This window comes from Schistocerca americana, chromosome X, assembly GCF_021461395.2.
Source record: "Schistocerca americana isolate TAMUIC-IGC-003095 chromosome X, iqSchAmer2.1, whole genome shotgun sequence".
NCBI classification, from domain to species: Eukaryota; Metazoa; Arthropoda; class Insecta; order Orthoptera; family Acrididae; genus Schistocerca; species Schistocerca americana.
In genome coordinates, this window is record NC_060130.1 from 138,664,258 (window position 1) to 138,687,636 (window position 23,379).

Below are 23,379 nucleotides of genomic sequence, written 5' to 3' on the forward strand. Positions count from 1 at the left end.
CCCACGCAGAAACATCCGTCTGGGCTTCCACATTGAGAAGTGTGAGCGTTCATGGCAGAATATTAGCACGCGTGGCTTGGCAATAGTTCTAACCAAGGAAATAACGTTCCTACAGTTGCTCTCATTGTTATTACGTAGCTGATGGCTGTAAATTTTCCCCTGAAGTAAGTCAGCTGCTCGAACTTTGCTGGTCTGTTACAACTACACTGTTTACTTACATACGTTTTACATAGAGTTCTGAGTACATAGCTAAATATTTCAGTTGCTAAGACGTAAGACTTGGGTCACTGAATCGTCAGAATTAAATCAAATACAAAGATTATGTTTTTACCATCTACGTGTTTGGACAGATAGACTGTAATAATGAACACTATGCAGAAAACAGGGTCGATCACATATTATATAACTGATCAGATTTATAGCTTTTATAACTGTTTTATAACTATCGCCGCGCGGTCGCCTTTCCGTACCTTCCCGATGTTGTTTGAATGTTGGTTCTTGACGTGAACTATAATTACGTTATATTAGTATTTTGCCATTGTCTATGTAATTAGGATTTGCGATGTGATATGGGTTCACTATACGACAGTTACTGCACGTGTACTTTTTCTTCATGGAATCCTTCTAATTGACTCCCATATTCTTAGGATCTCAACCGAAATTAGAAAGCCGAACCAAACCTCTTTCTACTTTAATTATACACCTAACCTTTGCCCTCGCTATCCGAAAGGCTGCTAGATTCTGTCCTGATGGTTTGGACGTGAACCTTCGCAGCGTCGCCCACCTGTCCGTGAACGGCATTAGTTATTCCGACAGGGGACAGGCTGCCTCTTTTGCTGTCTTGAGATCTGTGGAATGGAAACTTCAGCAGCGTAGTGGATAACTGTTATGATGTGGTCCATCCAGTCTTGGGTGCTGTCTGGGTATTCAAATACAGCTAGCTGACTGTAAAGCGTCCAGTTTAATTTGCTGAGCACCCATTTAGTATGTTTCCCTTCAGAAGGTGCTATTTCCGAAAGCAGACCGGTACTTACCCAACTAGTCGCTAGAATGGGCATTTGTATCATCTCGCCACTGAGCAGTGCATGCAGGGGCAGGCCAATAAATGTTATGGTGTGGATGAGAAAGACATTGTTGCCGAGTTCTGTATGCATGATATATTACGGCCGCAGGTTCGAATCCTGCCTCGGTTCTGGATGTTTGTGGTGTCTTTTGGTTATCTAGGTTTAAGTAGTTCTAAGTTTTTGGGGACTGATGACCTCTGAAGTTTAGTCCCATAGTGCTCAGAGGCATTTGAACTATTTTTGGAGGAAGAACGGACAAGAGAGTTGCTTAATTATCTGAAGCCGCCTCTGCCAATTGGATCATATGCATATACTGGGTGGGGCAAATAAAAATGGCCTGGACGAATGGATACGATTGGATATGAATCTGTGGCAGCATTAACGGAGCAGAAAAAGACCTACAGTGACTTCCAATTGGATGGAGCAACTGCCCATACAGCCGACCGAAAATCGGAGCACATTTACACAATCTTCATGGCCGACAGAGTTGTTAGCAGACGTCAGTCTGGTCGGGCCCTAGCTGGCCACCCAGGTCACCTGATCTGTCAGTGCCCTCAAGTCTAAGATGCATCGCAACAGCCCTCACACTCTTCAAGAACTCCAGCAGAACATTTCGAATGAGATTGCAGCAAATCCAGCAGACCGGCTTCGATCAGCCTTCAGCAACTTACTGACCACGCCCAAAAAGTGCCAAGCGATGAATGGTGATCGTTTTCAGCGTCTGCTGTAGTCAGGTTGGTACTGTGTTTCCTGTCCTCTGCTATGTATTTGTACCCTAGGACTCTGTTCTCCGAGCCACTCAGTGTTAGTCTGTCCAGTGTCTGCCACCCAGGCGGGAAAAGCGGTAGCGCCAACTGTCTGTGTTAATACACAGCGTTTAGTTTCGTTCAGTCTTTTCTTTTTTTTTTTTTTTTTTACGAGCTTCTGACAACATGTGAACGATACCTGCGTTTTTAACTAATTGACTACTGTTTGTTTATATTAAGAGCTCGGGCATTTATTTCCTGCAGTAGCTTTTATGGAAGCCGACTCTATTGAAAAGTATCTGTTGACAAATCTGTTGTCAGGAGAGAAATTCGATTCTGTTTCAGGAGCTTGCGGATCTTGGGATCTTACGTTATAGTGAGAACGCTACAGAGTAGATTTTAGTGTTTATTCTTCTCGTTTATATTTTGCGTCCATCTCAAATTCAGCAGCATCACAGTGGAATAATATTCCCTTTTGCGGGAATCAGCTTGTTCTTTCTCAGTTAGTCCAGGGTGCTTTGTTCGTATTTTTCTAATTTCATACCGTTTTCTACACAGTGCCATATGGATAGGGACTGTTCTTGTCGTTAGCGGACAAAAGGAGAATTGGCCACCGTCCGTAAACACCTGCAAGCTGCGTTGGCCGCTGTCAACAGGCTTCTGGCTGCTGCTCAAAGTTCCGTGCGACATCGGGAAGTCAGAGACGAGACCTGCGAAACCTTTGGTGCCGATGGAATTTGCTGGTGAACCGGTTGTCTCTGCCATTTCCGTTACGCAACATCTGACCGGTCTGTCTTTACTCGAGAGTCAGTGACGGATGGTGGGTTCCCATATCACTTGGCGGAAGGCGACAGTGCGAACTGAACGCATGGATGCCTCCTTACGTCTTAAGAATAGGTACTATTTTTGAGCAAGCACGGGACGCTTCTCCCCAGCACGGGACGCTTCTCCTATTGGGCCAGTGGCCGGACAAGTGCAGAGAGAGGGCGTGCTAATCATTGGGAGCTCCAACGTTAGGCGAGAAATGGAGCACTCCAGGGAAAGAGCAGGCAAGTCGGGAAAGAGTGCCAAGTGTGCAGTCGGTATGTTAGCCGGAAGGTCTCGTCAGGCACATGTCGGCAGGAATTACGCCTGCCGCGTGGGTTCTGAGGCCATCCTCAGTTCCCACAGGCGGATGGCTGATTCGGCGAAGACAGCTAGCATCGTGCGCGGGGTGCAGGCTAAGCTCACTATTTGTAGCATCGGACTCAGGGTCTACCACGCTCCTCTTGTTTAGAGTAGAGTGGGAGGTCTGAACCAAAGACTCAGACGATTCTACGACAGTATCGGAAGCGAATTTCTCAGTCTTCGCTATGGGGTGGAGAGATGTAGCGTTCCTCGTAATAAATCACGCTTGCACTACACGCAAGGTGGCAGAGTACGTGTTGTGTGCACATAGGGCTTTTTTAGGTTAGAAGACCCCCCAACCTCCCTTGGGATCAGAGATGAATTGCCTGCCGAAATCGAAGATACAACAGTCACATTGTTCTCAGAGAGTGCTCGTCCTCGCATATCTGAAATAGTAAAGGTTAATGTGATATCAGTAAACTGCAGGAGCATCCACAGTAAGATCCTAGAATTGGTATCGCTTGTTGAAGGTTTAAGGTTATAATGCCCAGATAGTTTATGAATAGAAGGTTGGTTGAAATATTCGGATTGGAATATTTATTGCAAGGATATGTTAGCCGCCAATGGCGATGGCGTATTTATTGATCAAAATGGTTCAAATGGCTCTGAGCATTATGGGACTTAACGTCTCAGGTCATCAGTCCCCTAGAACTTAGAACTACTTAAACCTAACTAACCTAAGGACATCACACACATCCATGCCCGAGGCAGGATTCGAACCTGCGACCGTAGCGGTCGCGCGGTTCCAGACTGAAGCGCCTAGAACCGCTCGGCCACCAGCGGCCGGCCGCGTATTTATTGCAATAAAGAATTGGGTAGTACGTAGCGAGGTTATCACGGATTGCGAGTGTGAATTATTGTTGAAGTTAAGCATCACACAGGGACAAAAAATGGTAATCGGGTGGTTTTATACACCACCCACATGAGAGGCTGTAGTGGTAGAGCACTTCAGAGAGAACTTGCAGAATTTCACCCACAAGTTTCCCGGTCACGGTGTTGTAATGGGAGGCGACTCCAACTTGCCAGATACAGAAGTGCCCTCCACCAAACACCGTCAGATTGTTTGAGAAGTACTTACGCAATTTCTGACAGATCCACCAATCGCACGGCGATATTAGGCAGTAAGTGGATAACCACAAAAACTACGTGAGTGGTGAGGACGATAGTGCTGGAGTGACACTATTACGCTTATGCTTAATGGTCTTATGTGCTACGAATTTTATCTCCTTTACGTGAGTTTTCAGTCTGTTCACAAACCTCTGAAGGATGGGAGCAATTTATCATTGAGAATTTTCTTTGGCAGGTTCTTTCACCTCGGTGAAATGCGTCGACAGTTAGGGTAGCGTCAGGGAGGCTCTTCGGTTCATCTGTATACAAGGTGAACCAGAAAACCACCGACAGAGTTTCAGAGGTTGTTCGGGGCTACCTTCTGAGTATTTTGGTATAAGGGACGCATGGTCTCCAGTGGCTCGTGACAGAGTTATTGCATTTTGTTTGGTTTGTTGCCCCAGTTACCTTTTTATCTGTACTGCACTGAAGTGTGGACAGTATGCGCTGTGGGACACAGTACCTGTTGTTGATTTCTCCTCAAGCTCGCATTCACTTCTGTTCCGTGTTTGTTTTTCAGCCAGTGCTAGGTTTGCGTTAACGGTGATATAAAGCAGTACTGTGGATAGGTTTACCGCTGAAGGGTTGGCCGGTATGTACCTCGTGTGTGGATTCACTGAATGCACATGATGCCTGGGTGTTGTGTTATGTCCTTAGGTTAGTTAGGTTTAAGTAGTTCTAAGTTCTAGGGGACTGATGACCATAGATGTTAAGTCCCATAGTGCTCAGAGCCATTTGGACCACTGAATGCAACGGAAGGGCACAGCGACGTTACCTTGGGCTGTTCCCGCATCACAGTAGTTGCTTTATTCTGTGTTGTGGGGCGTACGTTTTGGATAATGAATATTATAGGCTTATTCACAGAAACAGAGGGTGATTGCGGTAACAATCCGAATAAATCGTAATTGCATTATTACTCCGTAACGAGTCGCCGGGGACTGAGCCGCTTACACCAAAATACTCAGAGGGTATCCCTGAACAACTCCTCGTGGCTTTAAGGTTCTGTCTTTTCTTTTCAATTGACGCTTTCTGAGGGTTTATCTCTAGCAGTGTGGAATGCTGATATTACACGAGCGGATGCATTAATTGTGCTGTGGTCTTGCGATGCTGCAGTAATTTGTCGCTGAATGTCTGCCGCACTGAACAAATTTGGGAACAGGAATTGGCAGTGTAAAACTTTTCCCCTGCTGTGGACTGGTATTTATAGCAGTATCGTCAGTCTCGGTCGAAGATGACTGCGCACTATTAGTTTTCGAAAACCTAAGCTGCTTGTAACTTAAACTCGCCCGCGAAGCACTGGGTTGCTCGAAACACAATCTTACAGTCTGAAGCTTGACCTTTCCCTGCCTGCAACGCATCCGTAGAAGTTAAGGCATTGGCATAGTAAGTAATGGCCTGGAAATCTCCTAGTAGTATTTATTCTGTAATTTCAGTGCCGGAAATTTCACCCCTTCCAAACATCGTTATTTTTTACAGCCAACAGGAGATCGTACATTTAGTTATTCAGTTATCTTGAAGGTTACACGTTGTTCCGTATCTATCTACATCTACATCTACATCTATACTCCGCGAGCCACCTTACGGTGTGTGGCGGAGGGTACTTATTGTACCACTATCTGATCCCCCCTTCCCTGTTCCATTCACGAATTGTGCGTGGGAAGAACGACTGCTTGTAAGTCTCCGTATTTGCTCTAATTTCTCGGATCTTTTCGTTGTGATCATTACGCGAGATATATGTGGGCGGTAGTAATATGTTGCCCATCTCTTCCCGGAATGTGCTCTCTCGTAATTTCGATAATAAACCTCTCCGTATTGCGTAACGCCTTTCTTGAAGTGTCCGCCACTGGAGCTTGTTCAGCATCTCCGTAACGCTCTCGCGCTGACTAAATGTCCCCATGACGAATCGCGCTGCTTTTCGCTGGATCATGTCTATCTCTTCTATTAATTCAACCTGGTAAGGGTCCCATACTGATGAGCAATACTCAAGAATCGGACGAACAAGCGTTTTGTAAGCTACTTCTTTCGTCGATGAGTCACATTTTCTTAGAATTCTTCCTATGAATCTCAACCTGGCGCCTGCTTTTCCCACTATTTGTTTTATGTGATCATTCCACTTCAGATCGCTCCGGATAGTAACTCCTAAGTATTTTACGGTCGTTACCGCTTCCAATGATTTACCACCTATGGCATAATCGTACTGGAATGGATTTCTGCCCCTATGTATGCGCATTATATTACGTTTATCTACGTTTAGGGAAAGCTGCCAGCTGTCGCACCATGCATTAATCCTCTGCAGGTCCTCCTGGAGTACGTACGAGTCTTCTGATGTTGCTACTTTCTTGTAGACAACCGTGTCATCTGCAAATAGCCTCACGGAGCTACCGATGTTGTCAACTAAGTCATTTATGTATATTGTAAACAATAAAGGTCCTATCACGCTTCCCTGCGGTACTCCCGAAATTACCTCTACATCTGCAGATTTTGAACCGTTAAGAATGACATGTTGTGTTCTTTCTTCTAGGAAATCCTGAATCCAAACACAAACCTGGTCCGATATTCCGTAAGCTCGTATTTTTTTCACTAAACGTAAGTGCGGAACCGTATCAAATGCCTTCCTGAAGTCCAGGAATACGGCATCAATCTGCTCGCCAGTGTCTACGGCACTGTGAATTTCTTGGGCAAATAGGGCGAGCTGAGTTTCACATGATCTCTGTTTGCGGAATCCATGTTGGTTATGATGAAGGAGATTTGTATTATCTAAGAACGTCATAATACGAGAACACAAAACATGTTCCATTATTCTACAACAGATTGACGTAAGCGAAATAGGCCTATAATTATTCGCATCTGATTTATGACCCTTCTTGAAAATGGGAACGACCTGCGCTTTCTTCCAGTCGCTAGGTACTTTACGTTCTTCCAGCGATCTACGATAAATTGCTGATAGAAAGGGGGCAAGTTCTTTAGCATAATCACTGTAGAATCTTAAGGGTATCTCGTCTGGTCCGGATGCTTTTCCGCTACTAAGTGATAGCAGTTGTTTTTCAATTCCGATATCGTTTATTTCAATATTTTCCATTTTGGCGTCCGTGCGACGGCTGAAGTCAGGGACCGTGTTACGATTTTCCGCAGTGAAACAGTTTCGGAACACTGAATTCAGTATTTCTGCCTTTCTTCGGTCGTCCTCTGTTTCGGTGCCATCGTGGTCAACGAGTGACTGAATAGGGGATTTAGATCCGCTTACCGATTTTACATATGACCAAAACTTTTTAGGGTTCTTGTTTAGATTGTTTGCCAATGTTTTATGTTCGAATTCGTTGAATGCTTCTCTCATTGCTCTCTTTACGCTCTTTTTCGCTTCGTTCAGCTTTTCCTTATCAGCTATGATTCGACTACTCTTAAACCTATGATGAAGCTTTCTTTGTTTCCGTAGTACCTTTCGTACATGATTGTTATACCACGGTGGATCTTTCCCCTCGCTTTAGACCTTAGTCGGTACGAACTTATCTAAGGCGTACTGGACGATGTTTCTGAATTTTTTCCATTTTTGTTCCACATCCTCTTCCTCAGAAATGAACGTTTGATGGTGGTCACTCAGATATTCTGCGATTTGTGCCCTATCACTCTTGTTAAGCAAATATATTTTCCTTCCTTTCTTGGCATTTCTTATTACACTTGTAGTCATTGATGCAACCACTGACTTATGATCACTGATACCCTCTTCTACATTCACGGAGTCGAAAAGTTCCGGTCTATTTGTTGCTATGAGGTCTAAAACGTTAGCTTCACGAGTTGGTTCTCTAACTATCTGCTCGAAGTAATTCTCGGACAAGGCAGTCAGGATAATGTCACAAGAGTCTCTGTCCCTGGCTCCAGTTCTGATTGTGTGACTATCCCATTCTATACCTGGTAGATTGAAGTCTCCCCCTATTACAATAGTATGATCACGAAACTTCTTCACGACGTTCTGCAGGTTCTCTGAGGCGCTCAACTACTACGGTTGCTGATGCAGGTGGTCTATAGAAGCATCCGACTATCATATCTGACCCACCTTTGATACTTAACTTAACCCAGATTATTTCACATTCGCATTCGCTAATAACTTCACTGGATATTATTGAATTCTTTACTGCTATAAATACTCCTCCACCATTGGCGTTTATCCTATCCTTGCGGTATATATTCCATTCTGTGTCTAGGATTTCGTTACTGTTCACTTCCGGTTTTAACCAACTTTCCGTTCCTAATACTATATGCGCACTATTTCCTTCAATAAGAGATACTAATTCAGGAACCTTGCCCTGGATACTCCTGCAGTTTACCAATATTACGTTAACTTTTCCTGTTTTTGGTCTCTGAGGACGGACGTTCTTTATCAACGATGATAATGTCCTCTCTGGTAAGCCGTCAGGTATTTTATCGTTTCGCCCAAGGGGGGGGGGGGGGTCCCTCTAACCTAAAAAACCCCCGTGTGCACGCCACACGTACTCTGCTACCCTAGTAGCTGCTTCCGGTGTGTAGTGCACGCCTGACCTGTCTAGGGGGGCCCTACAGTTCTCCACCCAATAACGGAGGTCGATGAATTTGCAACCATTATAGTCGCAGAGTCGTCTGAGCCTCTGGTTTAGACCCTCCACACGGCGCCAAACCAGAGGACCGCGATCGACTCTGGGCACTATGCTGCAGATATTAAGCTCAGCTTGCACTCCTCGTGCGATGCTGGTTGTCTTCACCAAATCAGCCAGCCGCCGGAAGGAACCAAGGATGGCCTCAGAACCCAAGCGGCAGGCGTCATTCGTTCCGACATGTGCTACTATCTGCAGCCGGTCACACCCAGTGCGTTCAATAGCTGCCGGAAGGGCCTCCTCCACATTACGGACGAGACCCCCCGGCAAGCACATCGAGTGCACACTGGCATTCTTCCCCGACCTACCCGCTATTTTCCTGAGGGGCTCCATAACCCGCCTAACGTTGGAGCTCCCTATAACTAATAGGCCCGCCCTCTGTGACTGTCGGGACCTTGCCGGAGAATCGGCCACTGGCCCAACAGGCGAGGCATCCTGTGGTGGCTCGGAAACGATGTCATCACCACTAGGAAACACCCCGTACCTGTTGGAAAGGGGTAAGGCAGCTGCCACGCGGCCAGATCCCACCTTCGCCTTTCGGCCAGGCACGCGCGAGCCCACCACTGTCCGCCATTCACCCTGGAGTGATGGCTGACCGGTAAGATGCTCACTGCCGGAAGACGCAGCGACATCAGGGGTTCCATGTGATTCCAAGGCCACCAAAGTAGGCATAGGTCTCACCACAGTTGCCCCAACGCCACTACGAGCCGACGCCTGCGCCTCGAGATCGATGAGCCTAACAGACAAAGCCTCCACCTGCCCCCGAAGAGTGGCCAATTCTCCTTGCGTCCGCTCACAACAACCACAGTCCCTACACATGACTATGTTTACCCTACTCTATACGGTGACAAATTCCCAAGATAATCTTCTGATGAGCTACTCTGATAATCAAGAAACACTCACTGAAATACGAGACGCGAAAACTACGCTAGGTTTTCCCAGAAAAACTATTTAAAAGCTAAGCGCAGCAAATAAGTACAAAAACGCTTTATACAAACAGTACTCGCTGCTGCTGGTGCTCTCGCTCTGGCTGTCACAAGACAATCTATGCAAATCGATTATGGATGTAGTATAGAGGTCTACAGTTATCACTCTTTCACAGACTTCTTCACACACCTCGAAATTCCAATTCACAAAGCACCAAACTTTGAACAAGTTATTTTAATCAGTGTTTTTTATTTCAGGGTGAGGTGCAGTCAAAAGACTCAAACACCGAGGAGCAAGATGTTGAGACACCAGAAACAGTTGCCCCTCCACCTCAGAAGAGATCAAAGAAAAAGGTATTAATAAAATGCTCAAATGTTTCTAATGCCATACTTTGAGCAATTTATGTTAACAATGTAGTAGCTTTCTTTTAGGGAAAGATGAGGCACTCTGGTGGGTCACTGTGAAATCACTCAAATCCCATAACAATTATTTCCAAATTCGCGCTCCCTCAGAATTAGACACCTCCAAATTCAAACGTTGCAACCATTATACTGTGAACAACTTATTTTGATGAATTTTTTGGTTTTCTTTCAGGATAAAGTAAAGTCAAAAGGCTCTAAAATGGAGGGGCAAGAAGCTGTGCAGCCAAAAACAGCTGGCGCTGCACCTGGCCACACATTACCGGAAGAGGTACTGAAACGCTCACCATCTAAGTCAAATGTTTACTTTAATCGAAGCAGACATTATCTTTTAGGGAAAGGTGGGGCAGATTGTTGGGTCTTTGTAACATCACAGACATTCCACAACATTAATTCCAATTTCTGCGCTTCCTCAGAATTAGACACATCCCAATTCAAATGCTGCAATCCCTGTATTTCGTGAATAGCTTATTTTAATGAATATTTTCGATTTATTTTAGGGTAAAGAGCAGTCAGAAGCCTCAGGGAAAGTGGAACAAGTTCTTGAGACGCAGAAAACCTCTACCTCTGTACCTGGGAAAGGCTCCAAAAAGAAGGTATTAAAAGGCTCACCTCCCAAAACAAATGTTTCTAATATCACATTTTGAGAGACTTACTTTAACAGTGTAGTGGTTTTCTTTTAGGAGAAAAAGGGAAAGTCTGGTGGCAAGGCAGGAAAGAAAGCTGTCGAACCACAACAAACAACTGACAGTCCACCTACAAAGAAGGCAACGAAAAAGGTATGGAAATGCTCACTTCGACAGTCAAAGGTTTCTAACACCACACTTCGGGTAATATATTTTAACTAATGTAATTGTTTTATTTTAGCGCAAGACGGCTCTGTCTGGAGGGAAAACAACACCGAAAAATGTCGGACCACCAGAAACAAGTGCCACGGTACTGGAAAAGGCCTCAGTGAGAAAACAGTCGAAACGTTCTGCTTCTGCTGGTGAACGCTATTTGCAGACGCCAGTGACATTTTCAGGCGCTGACGCACCTGCAGCAGCACTGAAGGTCAGAAGGGAGTATTAACTTACGTATAAATAGTGAGCTGTATTGCACGTATAATACATCTTAGCTCAAATGAAGACTTCTTGTATCGCCAATACTGAGAGAGGTTGCATCATTTGTCATACTACAATGAACTATTGTACTGTTATCTCCCGAATGAGATTGCAGGGTGCCAAACTGCCTATTGGCTTCTGTCTCGGGTTCTTCGGTCGACGTTCATATAATGATTTTTCTGACGTTTCTCCAGCACGAGTGGCTGGAATTGTCAAAGCATCACCCTCCATTGCCGGTGGTGAACTGGAGCCGACATGAAATGGCTGGGTCTATACCCATGGTGTATTTGAAGAACCAGCGTCCTTGAAAACGCTCTGTCTTACGAGGTGCTCCTTGATGGTGCGGATTCAGGGTTATATATGGTATTGGCTAGGGGTCGGTTTTCCCCTGGGTAGATGATGTTAGTGGAAACCGAGCTCGCGGGCGCAGACTATATGTACCTGGCGCGCCAACGTCCGAGGGCTTCTCTGCGGTCATTTCTTTTTTTGAGCAGGACGAATATGTGAGCCGCAACACCTCAAACGAGAAATGCAACACCTGGAAACTGTCCTGAGGAGCAATGGGTACTCCACAAATTATATTAGAAGTGTAACAGAGTCAAACACTCAGCGAAGTAAGGAACCAGAAAAAGAAATGTCGGGTACGGCCTTTCTGCCATACATTCCCAGAATGACGGACAGAATCGGCCGTATATTGCGCAAACATGGCGTAAAGACGATTTTCAAACCGACAAGGAAGATCAAAGAGTGTCTTAGATCGGCGAAGGAGAAAAGAGACCCACTTGCAATGTCCGGAATATACCGTATACCATGCACATGCGGAAAAGTTTATGTCGGAATGACTGGACGATCAATGAACACCAGGATCAAAGAGCATACGCGACATTGCAGGTTGGGGCAGTTGGAGTAATCGGCCGTGGCAGAGCACGCACTGAATGAGACCGACCACGTAATAAAATTCGCCGACACGGAAGTTCTGGCTGTAGAGAAGCACTATCACACGCGCTTGTTCAGAGAAGCTGTAGAAATACAAAAACACGCGAACAGTTTGAACAAGAAAGAGGAAAGCCTTAAGGTAAACGGATCCTGGCTTCCCGTACTGCAGCGAACGACCGTCGCAGGTAGCAAGAGGAGAACCGCACCGGAAATGACCGCAGAGAAGCCCTCGGACGTTGGCGCGCCAGGTACATATAGTCTGCGTCCGCGAGCTCGGCTCCAGTTCACCACCGGCAATGGAGGGTGAAGCTTTGACAATGCCAGCCACTCGTGCTGGCGAAACGTCAGAAAAATCATTATATGAACGTCGGCCGAAGAACCCGAGACAGAAGCCAATAGGCAGTTTGTCAACAAGTGGCCACGAAAGCCTTAACAATTTTGTATTCCCAGGTGCGTTTTCCAACAAGATAACGCTCGCCCACATACCGCTATTATGACCCAACATGCTCTACGGAGTGTAGACATGTTGCCTTGGCCTGCCCGATCATCAGATCTGTCCCAAATCGATCACATGTGAGACATCGTTGGACAACTCCAGCATCATCCACCAGCAGCATTAACCGTCCCTGTACTGACCGACCAAGTGCGACAGGCATGGAACTGCATTCCAAACTGACATCCGGCGCCTGTACAACACAACGCACGCACATTTATATGCTTGCATTCAACATTCTAGCGGTTACACCGGTTATTGTCGGACCAGCATTTCACATTTGCAATAAGTTATCTCGCACTTACATTAACCCGTGATCCTGCAGTTTTAATCACTTAAATGAGTTACGTAGACAAATGTATTCCCGAAATTTCGTTACTGTACATTAATTATTTTTTGATGTTGCTATTTTTTTCATCAGTGTGTTTTCATGAATTACTGGGCAAAATTTGCCACTTTCTTACATTCAACCCACTTTAAGTATTCAACACCGGAAAAATCGACAGCAGCGATAAAGGTATGAACATTACTAAGCTTGGTTATTAAATCAGGAGAAATATTAGGCAAAAGTAACCGTTTGCCTGCACATAGTCCTCGATGTATCTTTTAGAAATGAGATGTTTAATTCTTGTAAGTGGAAATACTGGTAGTTCTCGCGCTTATGCTACAGCAATGGAGGTGAGATGTGGGTATTAATTAAGATATGAGTAGAGATCTGTATTTTGCGCATTACAGATGTTTTCTCGGATGATTACTTAGGAACGACTGCGACACTATAGTACAGAAAATAACCGAAAGAAGTACGGAATGGGATTTACAGGAATGGCATTTTTATTCAGAGACAATGCTTACACTGAGGTCACCACAATTCATGATGATCTCCTGGGCATTACTAAAGACTGGACATGGTTCTTAATGGGATGTGTGATCACCATAGACGACAATGCATCCTCTGCAACGCGCTCCTATGCTGGCCAGAGGGTTGGTACGGAGTTCTTCCATTCCTCGACAATGCTGGACGCACCCACAAATGGCGAGAGTGGAAACAGCTAATGCAAGTCGAACATGATCGTTTTGATCGTCTAGGTGTTATGGTGTCGGGAGACAATGTTGCTGGGGCGTACTGACCTCCAAATCTTTGAACATGGTATACTCGCGTTATTGTGACAGTACACTCCTTCCCCATACTCCTCTCTTCAGGGGTACATTAGGCACTGACTTCATTTTATGGATGACAATGCGCGACCGCTACGAACAGCGCAGGTGGAAGAGCCCGTGAAACGAGAGGAAATTTGGCGAATTTGAATAGGGTCTGCCTGTCGCCCCGACTTAAATCCCGTTAAGCACCTGTGGGATGCGGTAGGGAGCCGTACTGCATCACGTCCACTTGCACCGTTGTCAACTGCGCTGGTGGAGGAATGGAATTCTCCACCACAAGAACTTCTTGCAAACTTTGAGGCCGGACTGGGAGCACGACGCAGAACGTGCACTGCTGTCCGTAGTAATCACACGCCTTACTGAAAACCATCTTCTGCCTTTTGTAATGTCCAGGGACCATTGTAAATCATGGTAACTTAAGTGTAATTATTGCCTTAGAGTAAAAGTGTCATTTCTGTTGGTCTCATTACGTATTCCTTTCAGCAACCTTCTGTACTATACTATACTACACTGTACTGTACTATGCTATACTGTTGTAGTTCTTTCTATGCATGGTCGGAGTTTCGCCGATCCGTAGTACTTGGTAGTGACGCCTTAAGCAAAAGTTACTTTCGTCCTTAAGTTTTGGACACCAATATAGTTCTTCTCATTACTGCAATGTAGAAGATGATCCAAGTACATCAACTTCTCAAACACTTTTTTTTGTTATACCAGCGATGTTTTACATGCTACTACTTTATACAGATGTTTGAGCAAAGACCTAAATATTTCAGTAGTTATAGTGTGCATAATGACCACGAGCAACAACTTTCACAGTAAAATATCACTGTTGACAGTGACGTCTTGCCAACATCGGTTGGGTATTGCTGTCTACGTCTACTCTACAGCACCTGATTGAAATTTAGTCCAAACATTACCTGAAGTGATACAGAGACATACAGTAAAGTGTACAGCAATAAAAAGGCAGTACAAGTTCAAATCTTAACGTTTTTACGTGCTAAGGAGAGAGCCCCTCGACAGGGTGTTTACCAATACCTATTACAAGCTTCCAGGAGGGTACAGAGGTACTTAGTACATAAAGTTTTGGTAAGGAACCTATAGTGTACCGTTTGGATATAAAGTAAGTTTTGAGATCAGATCACTTTCAAACATCCCGCCTCAAGATAGATAATGGAGAGGATAGGCCCTGGCCTGTATGCTCAACAGGAGCACATGGCATGGCCAATGGTCCGAGAGTCCGTGGAGCACCACATTCCACCCTCCTTGATGCGAACATATCAGTTTCTCACAGCTGCTCTTGCAAACGGACGAAAATTAAATGCATATCATAATTACAACAAGGACTAACGACGGTGCCGACTTCGTAGATCGTGCGTATACAACGAAGTGGAAGATTTTAATGTGATTCAATTTTCAAAATTATTTCGAATCCAAACGATACATTGCTAGACATGGTTTCCTTGTCAAAATTTTATCTGCTAAGTCCCTTGTACAGACCTTAGAGGCCTGTAATAGGAGCTGTGAAACACCTTGTATATCGTGTATGGTTTTGGAATGTCTCTGAAGGATAGCATTCCATACAGCTTCTATCCAGGTGCAAAGTTGATCTATACTGGTTTTTGAGTGGGATTCTTGAACAAGTCGTCTATTGACCAAAATCTTTGAAATTTTGGCTGTTCGAGGTTTCAACAGCATGGGCAAGCCATGGTATGAAATCTTCATGTCACATATGCAAGACGACTTTAATATCCATTGCACTAGTGAACCAATCGCATCCTGTATCTGTGAAAGCTTTAGGACTAGATTTACGGAAGGGCACACTTAATGTAGCACAGCTTCCCTAATACAGAGGTTGTTCTTTGAAATATCCCTAATTCGGAGCAGCCGGGATGGTTCATGCTACTGTCACCTTGTACTAACAAGACAAACTTTCACTTAGCATGATGCTGATGAGCTCAAGACTTACCGAAGAAGGAAAGGAAAACTTCACTCTCTTTGCTTGCGTTTCTCTGTCGTGCTATGACGCCACTTGATGGATGGATGGATGGATGGATGGATGGGTGGATGATAGGGTTGTGAGGTACCAGACTACTATGTATTATGGTTAATGATGCCTCCATACTGGATCTGTCAGAGACGTGGGCGAAAGCCTTTCAGTTTTAAGACACAAAGAAAGATCGGTAAGAGAAAGCTGGCATAGGGTAGCGATAAGAAGTGTTAAGAATACATATTAAAAGAGTCATGGGGTAAATGAGAATAGGGTAGGGTAGGCATCAGCTAAGAATGATTCCAGGCCCACTGTCGTTTGTCATGGGATAATATTAAAAATGAGTTGGGATGTTATGGGTTGAAACAGCCCTCTATATGGGGGGGGGGGGGGCAGCTGTAGGTCTCCTGGGGCTAAAAATCCGTAGGTAGGTGACCATCCTCCCGTCCAGCATCCATTCAACCCTAACAATGAACCTTTCAGATAAAAGTACACACCCATAGTGACAGATAAAATTTAAAACCTGATTCGCCACCTGGACATTATCAGCTACGATTTCTGGGAGTGACTCAGCTGGCTGCAAAGCTCGCCATGTATCAGGTAAGGAGGGGCACTCCCAACAGGATATGGATGACTGTAAGGAGAGTGCCCCTACTACAATGGTGTGGGGCGTCTTGTTGCTGGTGGCTGTTACTGGAGAATGAGGTTGTGTTGATTTGGGTAGTGGGACCTGGAGGGGCAACCCTCTGCTAGGGAGATGTAGCTGGGTAGAGGTATTTGTTATAAGAGTAGACACGGCCAAGTTTCCCAGAGCAGATGTAGATGTAAGAGGAATGAACTAATGTGGGACAGGAAATATTCCTCATGGTAGATGATGGGTCAGTTACGTTTTGGGAGTATCTTGCTCTCATCTGGACAGGGATACAGCGACTGTACTTGTTTCTGGCTTTGTAGTATGTTAAACGATCAAAGATCTTGAAATCTTGAATCTTACATTCCCTTCTTTCCATGTGGCAAGTTGGTGATGAGAGGGAGTGATCCTCCCTACAACTGGTGCAGTAAAGGGGTATCCTCAGGTAGTTGTTGTCCGCAGTCTCCCTCATGTTGGATGGTTTTAAATTATACCATCAGAACATATACTTCACTTTATCCAGTATTAAGTCACCTCAAAACCCAAAATAAACGCTCCAGTGCCAACTTTGTTATCTCTAGGCTCTCATGGGACACAAAGGATAAAATTCGACACCACTTCATCCAAATTACTACACAATAACTCAACTGTTTATAGTATAAGCTCCCTGTGGAGGATTATATCTTTGACCATATTTAGGGTCCTGCGAGGGGTAACTGTTGCACGGATGTCGCCAAGTTCGTCAAAGTATAACAATGCCCTTGACTGTCCAGTGGAGGTTGTTATAATTAGTACGATCTGTTCCATAATTTGGCCAGCCGCAGTGGCCGAGCGGTTTTAGGCGCCTACGACCGAAACCACACGCCTGCTACAGTCACAGGTTCGAATCTTGCCTCCGGCGTGGATGTATGTGATATCCTTAGGTTAGTTAGGTTTAAGTAGTTCTAAGTTCTAGGGGACTGATGATCTCAGATGTTAAGTCCCATAGTGCTCAGAGCCATTTTTTTCCATAATTTGTTTACTGAGGTGACTTCTCCATACTTGTCTTAGATTTCCTCCACAAAAAATAATGGCTTGCTATTTGTAACAGATTCACCATTACTCCTGGTACAGATGAGAAATTGAGGCACAGATCTCTACTTGTTCAACAGGTCAGTTTTCATCTCCATTCATATGCAATGAGGGAAACATATTGGGTTATATACACCTGCATTAAAGTGAGTCGATCGCTTTGATACCATACTGTCTCCAGTATGGTTCGGCTTGACTCTCTTGCAGTTAGGGTGCCATGGTGCCACTTACTCCAACTAGGGGCTCTACCCACGGGCACCACACCACCTATGCAACTGTCCCTTTGAGTGGAGGTTGTTGCTGTGGAAGTTGTTGCCTAGAGTTTGTGCTCCATATAAGATAAACAAATATTTCTGGGTATTCATAGTTAGAGACTGCACCAACAGTGCATTACATTTCCTCCACAAAAAAATAATGGCTTGCTATCTGTAACAGATTCACCATTACTCCTGGTACAGATGAGAAATTGAGGCACAGACATCTCCACTTGTTCAACAGGTCAGGGGACTACCATCATTCACATACCTGACTATCTCCCACATGGACTGGCATCATACTGCTGTGCTGTAAGGGTGTGGTAGATGATAGCCAAAGATGTCCTGCTATGAAATGAAATGGCACCACAGACCATCGCTCTTGGCTGTCAGCCTAGACAGAGGGTGACAGTCAGGTTGGTATCCCACTGTTGTCCGATGAGTCTTCGGACATGTCTTTGCTCATCAACGGAGCTCAATTCAAAGCAGGACTCATCAATGGAGACAATTCCACTCCAATCAATGATATTCTAGGCCAAATGTGCCTGACACAATTGTAAATGGGCTAGTTGGTATAAAGAGGTCAATGTCAGTCTTCACAAGGGGCACCGTGAGCTCATCCCCCTTTCTGTGAGCCGCCTATTAATGGTCCTTGTCGTCACTGGTGTTCCAGTTGGACATCGTATCAGTGATAATTATGAATCTGGGGCTCTGGGTGTCTCTCTGGCAATTGCTCTGTCCTCACGTTCTGTCACCTCTCTAGGTCGACCACATCATTCTTGATGATGTGTTCACCAATTATTTACCCGTCCCTGCCAATATTGTTGAATAGTGGTATCAATTCTATTCAAATGTCGAGCGATTTCCTGATTACTCCAACTGGCTTCTTTGATCCCAACTACATGTCCTCTCTCAAACGCTGACAACTGCATATATTGTTCACACGCCCATCTGCGAGGCCCACTTACTGTACAGCTGAGGGTAACGATGATTTTTAAAAGAATCAGTCGAAACATGGTTCTTTATTGCCCATTAGGCAACGAAGTTGGTGGTGTCACACTGAACATTTACTCTAAAGTAGTGAAGCCACTGATTCGAATTACAGTGTTTGTTTATACTCTACCGTTATGTGAACAAAAGTTCTACAAAGAACAGTATCCTGGTGTTTCATTTAGCTTAATGACTGCACAGAAAGTGTATATTGCTGATGAAACTATTTCACATTTCCACATATAGGTCGCTTATGTCAAAACATTCCAAATTTCATCCTCTATAATCTCCCAAATTTTTAAATCATCATTCTCGCTTTCTTTATCTTCTTACCTCACAAAAACTTCCCCATCCTTTCACTTTGGGCTTGTCTTTTTTCTAGCGTCCATGCGTTTTTAACTTTAAAATTCCCTCTTGTTGGGTTATTTGGTATGAAGTTTACTGTACTGAATTTCTGCCTGTATATATTCGCCAGTGGGTCAATACACTGATTTATATACGGTAGCTTCTGGTGTCTATAAGCCAACGTATTTTGGATTCTTGGGTTCCATTGATGATGTGGAAGATTTTTTTGGTGAAGCGACAGTTGGTCATTTGTGCTCTATGACCACAGAATTTCATACATCTTTCCCGTGCAAGTGAGGTGAACCGCTCATTCAGTGAATACAGTTCTTGTGAGCCTTTGCACATAGATATATCAACTTGAATTTTGGGTCCAAATATTTTTCTCAGAATGTGTCTTAATTTTCTCGATGTATATGACGTTGGTAGTTGATGATGGTGTCTCCATAGCTTAGAGTGCTTCTGTAAGAACAACTGTGTGATAGTGACAAAGTTTGGCTTTAAGAAACAGAGATTTCTTTTGCACATATTCCAGGCAGTTGTGTAGGCTTTACACAATGTTTCTGCACGTGTTTTGTTAACTACTTCTTTGTTGCTAGTGTTTCCAATAATTTCGCCTAGATGCTTGAAGTGTGTAACTTGTGTGATATTGCCATATTTTGTTGCAAGTTATGTCAAGTTCAGGCTCTCGGAGTCTATGTATTGTGTTTTACCAGAAATTTGGAATCAGTCTGGTCTTTGGTGGAGACAATTCCACAGAGGTGTCTGAGTCTCTGTGGAGGAACTGCAGGCCGTCCTTCCTCAAGAGCCGAAATCAGAGTGGGTAGGGACGTTTGACGCTGAGGTCTGTAGCAAAGTCGACGTTCTGAGTAATCATCCAAAAGGTGTTCTGTTGGGATTAGGTCATGACTCTGGGCAGAACTGTTCTCTCAGGAATGTTATTATCCACAAACTGTTGCCTCACAGATGCTGTTTTACGACACGGTACTTTGTCATGTTGATACAATCATTGTCTCTGAACCTCCTCCTCCACTATTCTTAGTTACACCACTATAATATGTATTCAAATACCTCGGCATTCAGTGTTTTCTTACGCACAATTAGTAGTTTGTATAGCCCAACCTTCAACATTTTAGTGTCAGCATAAACACAACCAGTTGGTTCATGTAAATTGAACTCATTAGAAATGTTAGTCCCACATCACATCAATGTTAGCAATTTGATATTGTAGAAATAAGTATTCTTGTGGGATCATGACTATTTCTAATTGAAGGAGATTGTCCGAAATTTAGCTAATTTTGCACCTTTATCTATCTATCAATACACAGTTTAATTATGGCAAATTTTGGAGTGTGTGGCAGTAGCAGTCTTACTTTGTTACGTCTAATAAATCTTTTATTTTCTTTATTGGCCTACCCTTCCTTTCCTTCCCAAAATTTTCCTTCCAATACATTCGTTAAAAACTTATTGTATCTCTAAAATACACAGAATGTTTCATTTTCCTTCTTTGAATGAGGTTCGCTACTCACTGATTTCTTTCCGAACAACTTCATTGGATTTTCCTTCTGTCCAGTTGATCTTCATTAGTCTTCTCCAAAGACACATTTTCATCCCTACTAAACGATTCCTGTCTCTCAACAGTCTCCAGTTTTCACAGTCATGGATGACGACACTCCAGGTAGAACAAGGTTTGTTCCTCTCGTTGCTATACTAACGACATGTTCACTAATGGCTGTCATCCTTCACTGAAAGTAATTGCAGTTATTTTTCTGGGTGCTATTGCCTTGTAGGTTCTATTAGGTTCTGTAAGTAAACTGCCTAAATACCAAAAGTTATAAGTAGCCTTTCAACTTCTTTGGTAGGTGTTTTATTATATTTGTTTTGCTACTATCAAAATTTTGGTTATAATACTGTTCATTTTGAGATAGAACACTTTGAAGTTTGTTGCAGATTTAGACAGCACGTTCTGTATTGTTTTTGTTATCAGCTGTTGATGGAATATCTGCTGATCTTTTACAGTAAATGGTAATTCCACTCACCATTAACTCCAGAGCAATGCCCATCCGAATTGCTGAACCTCGCCCAATGTATACCTTATTGAATCGAAAACAACCTTTGATTGCAATTTTACAATTTGCTTAATGAAAAACTTGCAATCAAAGACTGTTTTGGATTCCATAATTTCTTAAACAATGGTCACTGTATTCTTCAATGAAAACATGTCACACTTCCAACATAATGCAGCATGACCTGAGCGTCTTCGGCACCATTCCTTTGAGGGATACTGTGGATGTGGCAACAATTACGCCCCACACTCAGCTGTCAACTTCAGAAGGGTCATTTATTGATTGAGTGTTTATAAGTCCCGAGCTTGTTATAAATATATAATTACGCAAGAAACCTGTGTGAACCTCTCCTTGCAGCTCCAAAAACTATGCACAAAGACAGCTAAATCTCCAATTTTTTTAAAAAAATTTAGCATTATTATCATAATCCTGACCTTCCAAATCATTTCAATTACTTTTAAAGATATAAAGGCCATTTTCTCCATAAACCTCCACACACTAATTCCGAACATTCGAAGAATGCTTTAGTAATGTCTGTCTTCAGGGTGTAGAAGCCGAAACTGCTACTACTACAGAAGAACCTAGTGGTGAAGTTGGCAGGACTTTGGCCTTACAGCCACGAATAGAAACAACCAAAGCCACAGAACTGGAGGCGACGGTGCAGTGTGATAAGAGAGAGATACCAAATCAGGTGGGATAAGAGTTCCCCCTTTACATCAGCTATATGTATCTCTCGTCATAGCAAAGTTGTTCACTTCAGTCACAGTTCTTTAAACACTAATGTTTGCACTAGCACCAGTTTTATAATGAGGATTTAAACAACAAACATTCTTAAAACTGATAGCGCGATATGAACAATTAAAAAAAAACTCATTAAAGACTATAAGTCAAAATTCACATTAAGAAAGAGGCAACGCCTCTACATAGAAAAACCCGTTTGGCAAAACGTCCAACAAGAGTTTCAAGATAATGATTCTCAGGAAGCAACTGGGTTATAACCACATATGTTATTTGTTATTTTGCATCTACACTGCTGGCCATTATAATTGCAACATCAGGAAGAGCAGTAAATAACAAAATTATTTTTTTCTTAATGAAAAGCCACTACAGTTGCTATCAAGAACTTTAATAGCAACTAGAGTGGCTTTTCATTAATTGACTGTACAGCTGTACAATCAGCTCCATCCAAATATGGATAAACTGAGAAGAAATTATTTTTATTTAGTATTTACCATATAGTACGAAGACTACATGATTTAACTTGTAGGTGATTTGGGGGTATGCAAGATGAAAAATTTAGTACACAGTCACCTGTGACAACAACGGCTATAATCTGGCCGGGCAGTGAGCTGAACTGAGCTTGGATGACAGTTAGGGATACGTCATTCCATGCTACTTCCCTTGTATTCCAGAGTGAATCAATCATTGTGGCTGATGAATGGAGGCATTTCAATCTCTCGGCAAAACACAAACAAATGTTTCCAGTGGAATAGAAACCAAGAGAACATGCTGGCATGGACAACAATACATCACCCTCTGTATTGCGGTAGGTCCGGAAGAACGGGAACATGCTGTCTTGGGTTACCTCATTGAAAGATGATGTCACGGGTATCTTGAAGATAGGGAAGAGGGATCGGCCGTAACATATCACAAATGTAACATCTGCTGTCTAAATTATCAGCTTTGAGAACCAAGGGTGATTGTGTTGTGTACCCAGTGGCACCAGATACCATACACCACATGCTGGTCCTGTGTGACAATGACAAATGCAACCTGGGATCATTTATTCTTCTCGGAGCTTCCACACAGATGCATGTCCATCCCAATGCTGCATTCAGAACCGGTATTTGTCAGATAAAACAATGTCGTGCCACTCCTTTGTGCAAGAGTTGTCGTAGGGCATATCACTGATTGCGCACCTCACTCTGCCACGCATCAAAGGAATCTGCAAAAAATGGTAACTATACTGACAGCCTGTGATGGTTGGTTCAAATGACTCTGAGCACTATGGGACTTATCTTCCGAGGTCATCAGTCCCCTAGAACTTAGATCTACTTAAACCTAACTAACCTAAAGACATCACACACACCCACGCCCGAGGCAGGATTCGAACCTGCGACCGTAGCGGTCGCGCGGTTCCAGACTGTAGCGTCTAGAACCACTTGGCCACTCCGGCTGGCCAGCCCGTGATGCTCCAGAGTCATCGCCCTGTATGTGTGAATACGTATAATGCTGCAAACAAACCCAATTACTGCCTCAAGGTACGTGACATAGCAGTACGACCCTGCATGGA

At 43.8% G+C, this 23,379-nt stretch overlaps 2 protein-coding genes across 3 annotated transcripts in view; one reads left to right on the forward strand and one right to left on the reverse strand.

Moving 5' to 3' along the window:
• Positions 1-23,379, reverse strand: part of LOC124554929 (polyhomeotic-proximal chromatin protein) — a 313,908-nt gene that overhangs the window by 224,185 nt on the left and 66,344 nt on the right. The gene's annotated exons all lie outside the window — the stretch shown is intronic.
• Positions 1-23,379, forward strand: part of LOC124555867 (mucin-19-like) — a 166,151-nt gene that overhangs the window by 88,926 nt on the left and 53,846 nt on the right. The window contains exons 7-12 of the mRNA XM_047129930.1: positions 9,894-9,989; positions 10,231-10,326; positions 10,556-10,651; positions 10,739-10,834; positions 10,923-11,108; positions 21,631-21,777. Coding sequence (XP_046985886.1) covers positions 9,894-9,989; positions 10,231-10,326; positions 10,556-10,651; positions 10,739-10,834; positions 10,923-11,108; positions 21,631-21,777 — 717 coding nt within the window. The remainder of the gene's footprint in view (positions 1-9,893; positions 9,990-10,230; positions 10,327-10,555; positions 10,652-10,738; positions 10,835-10,922; positions 11,109-21,630; positions 21,778-23,379) is intronic.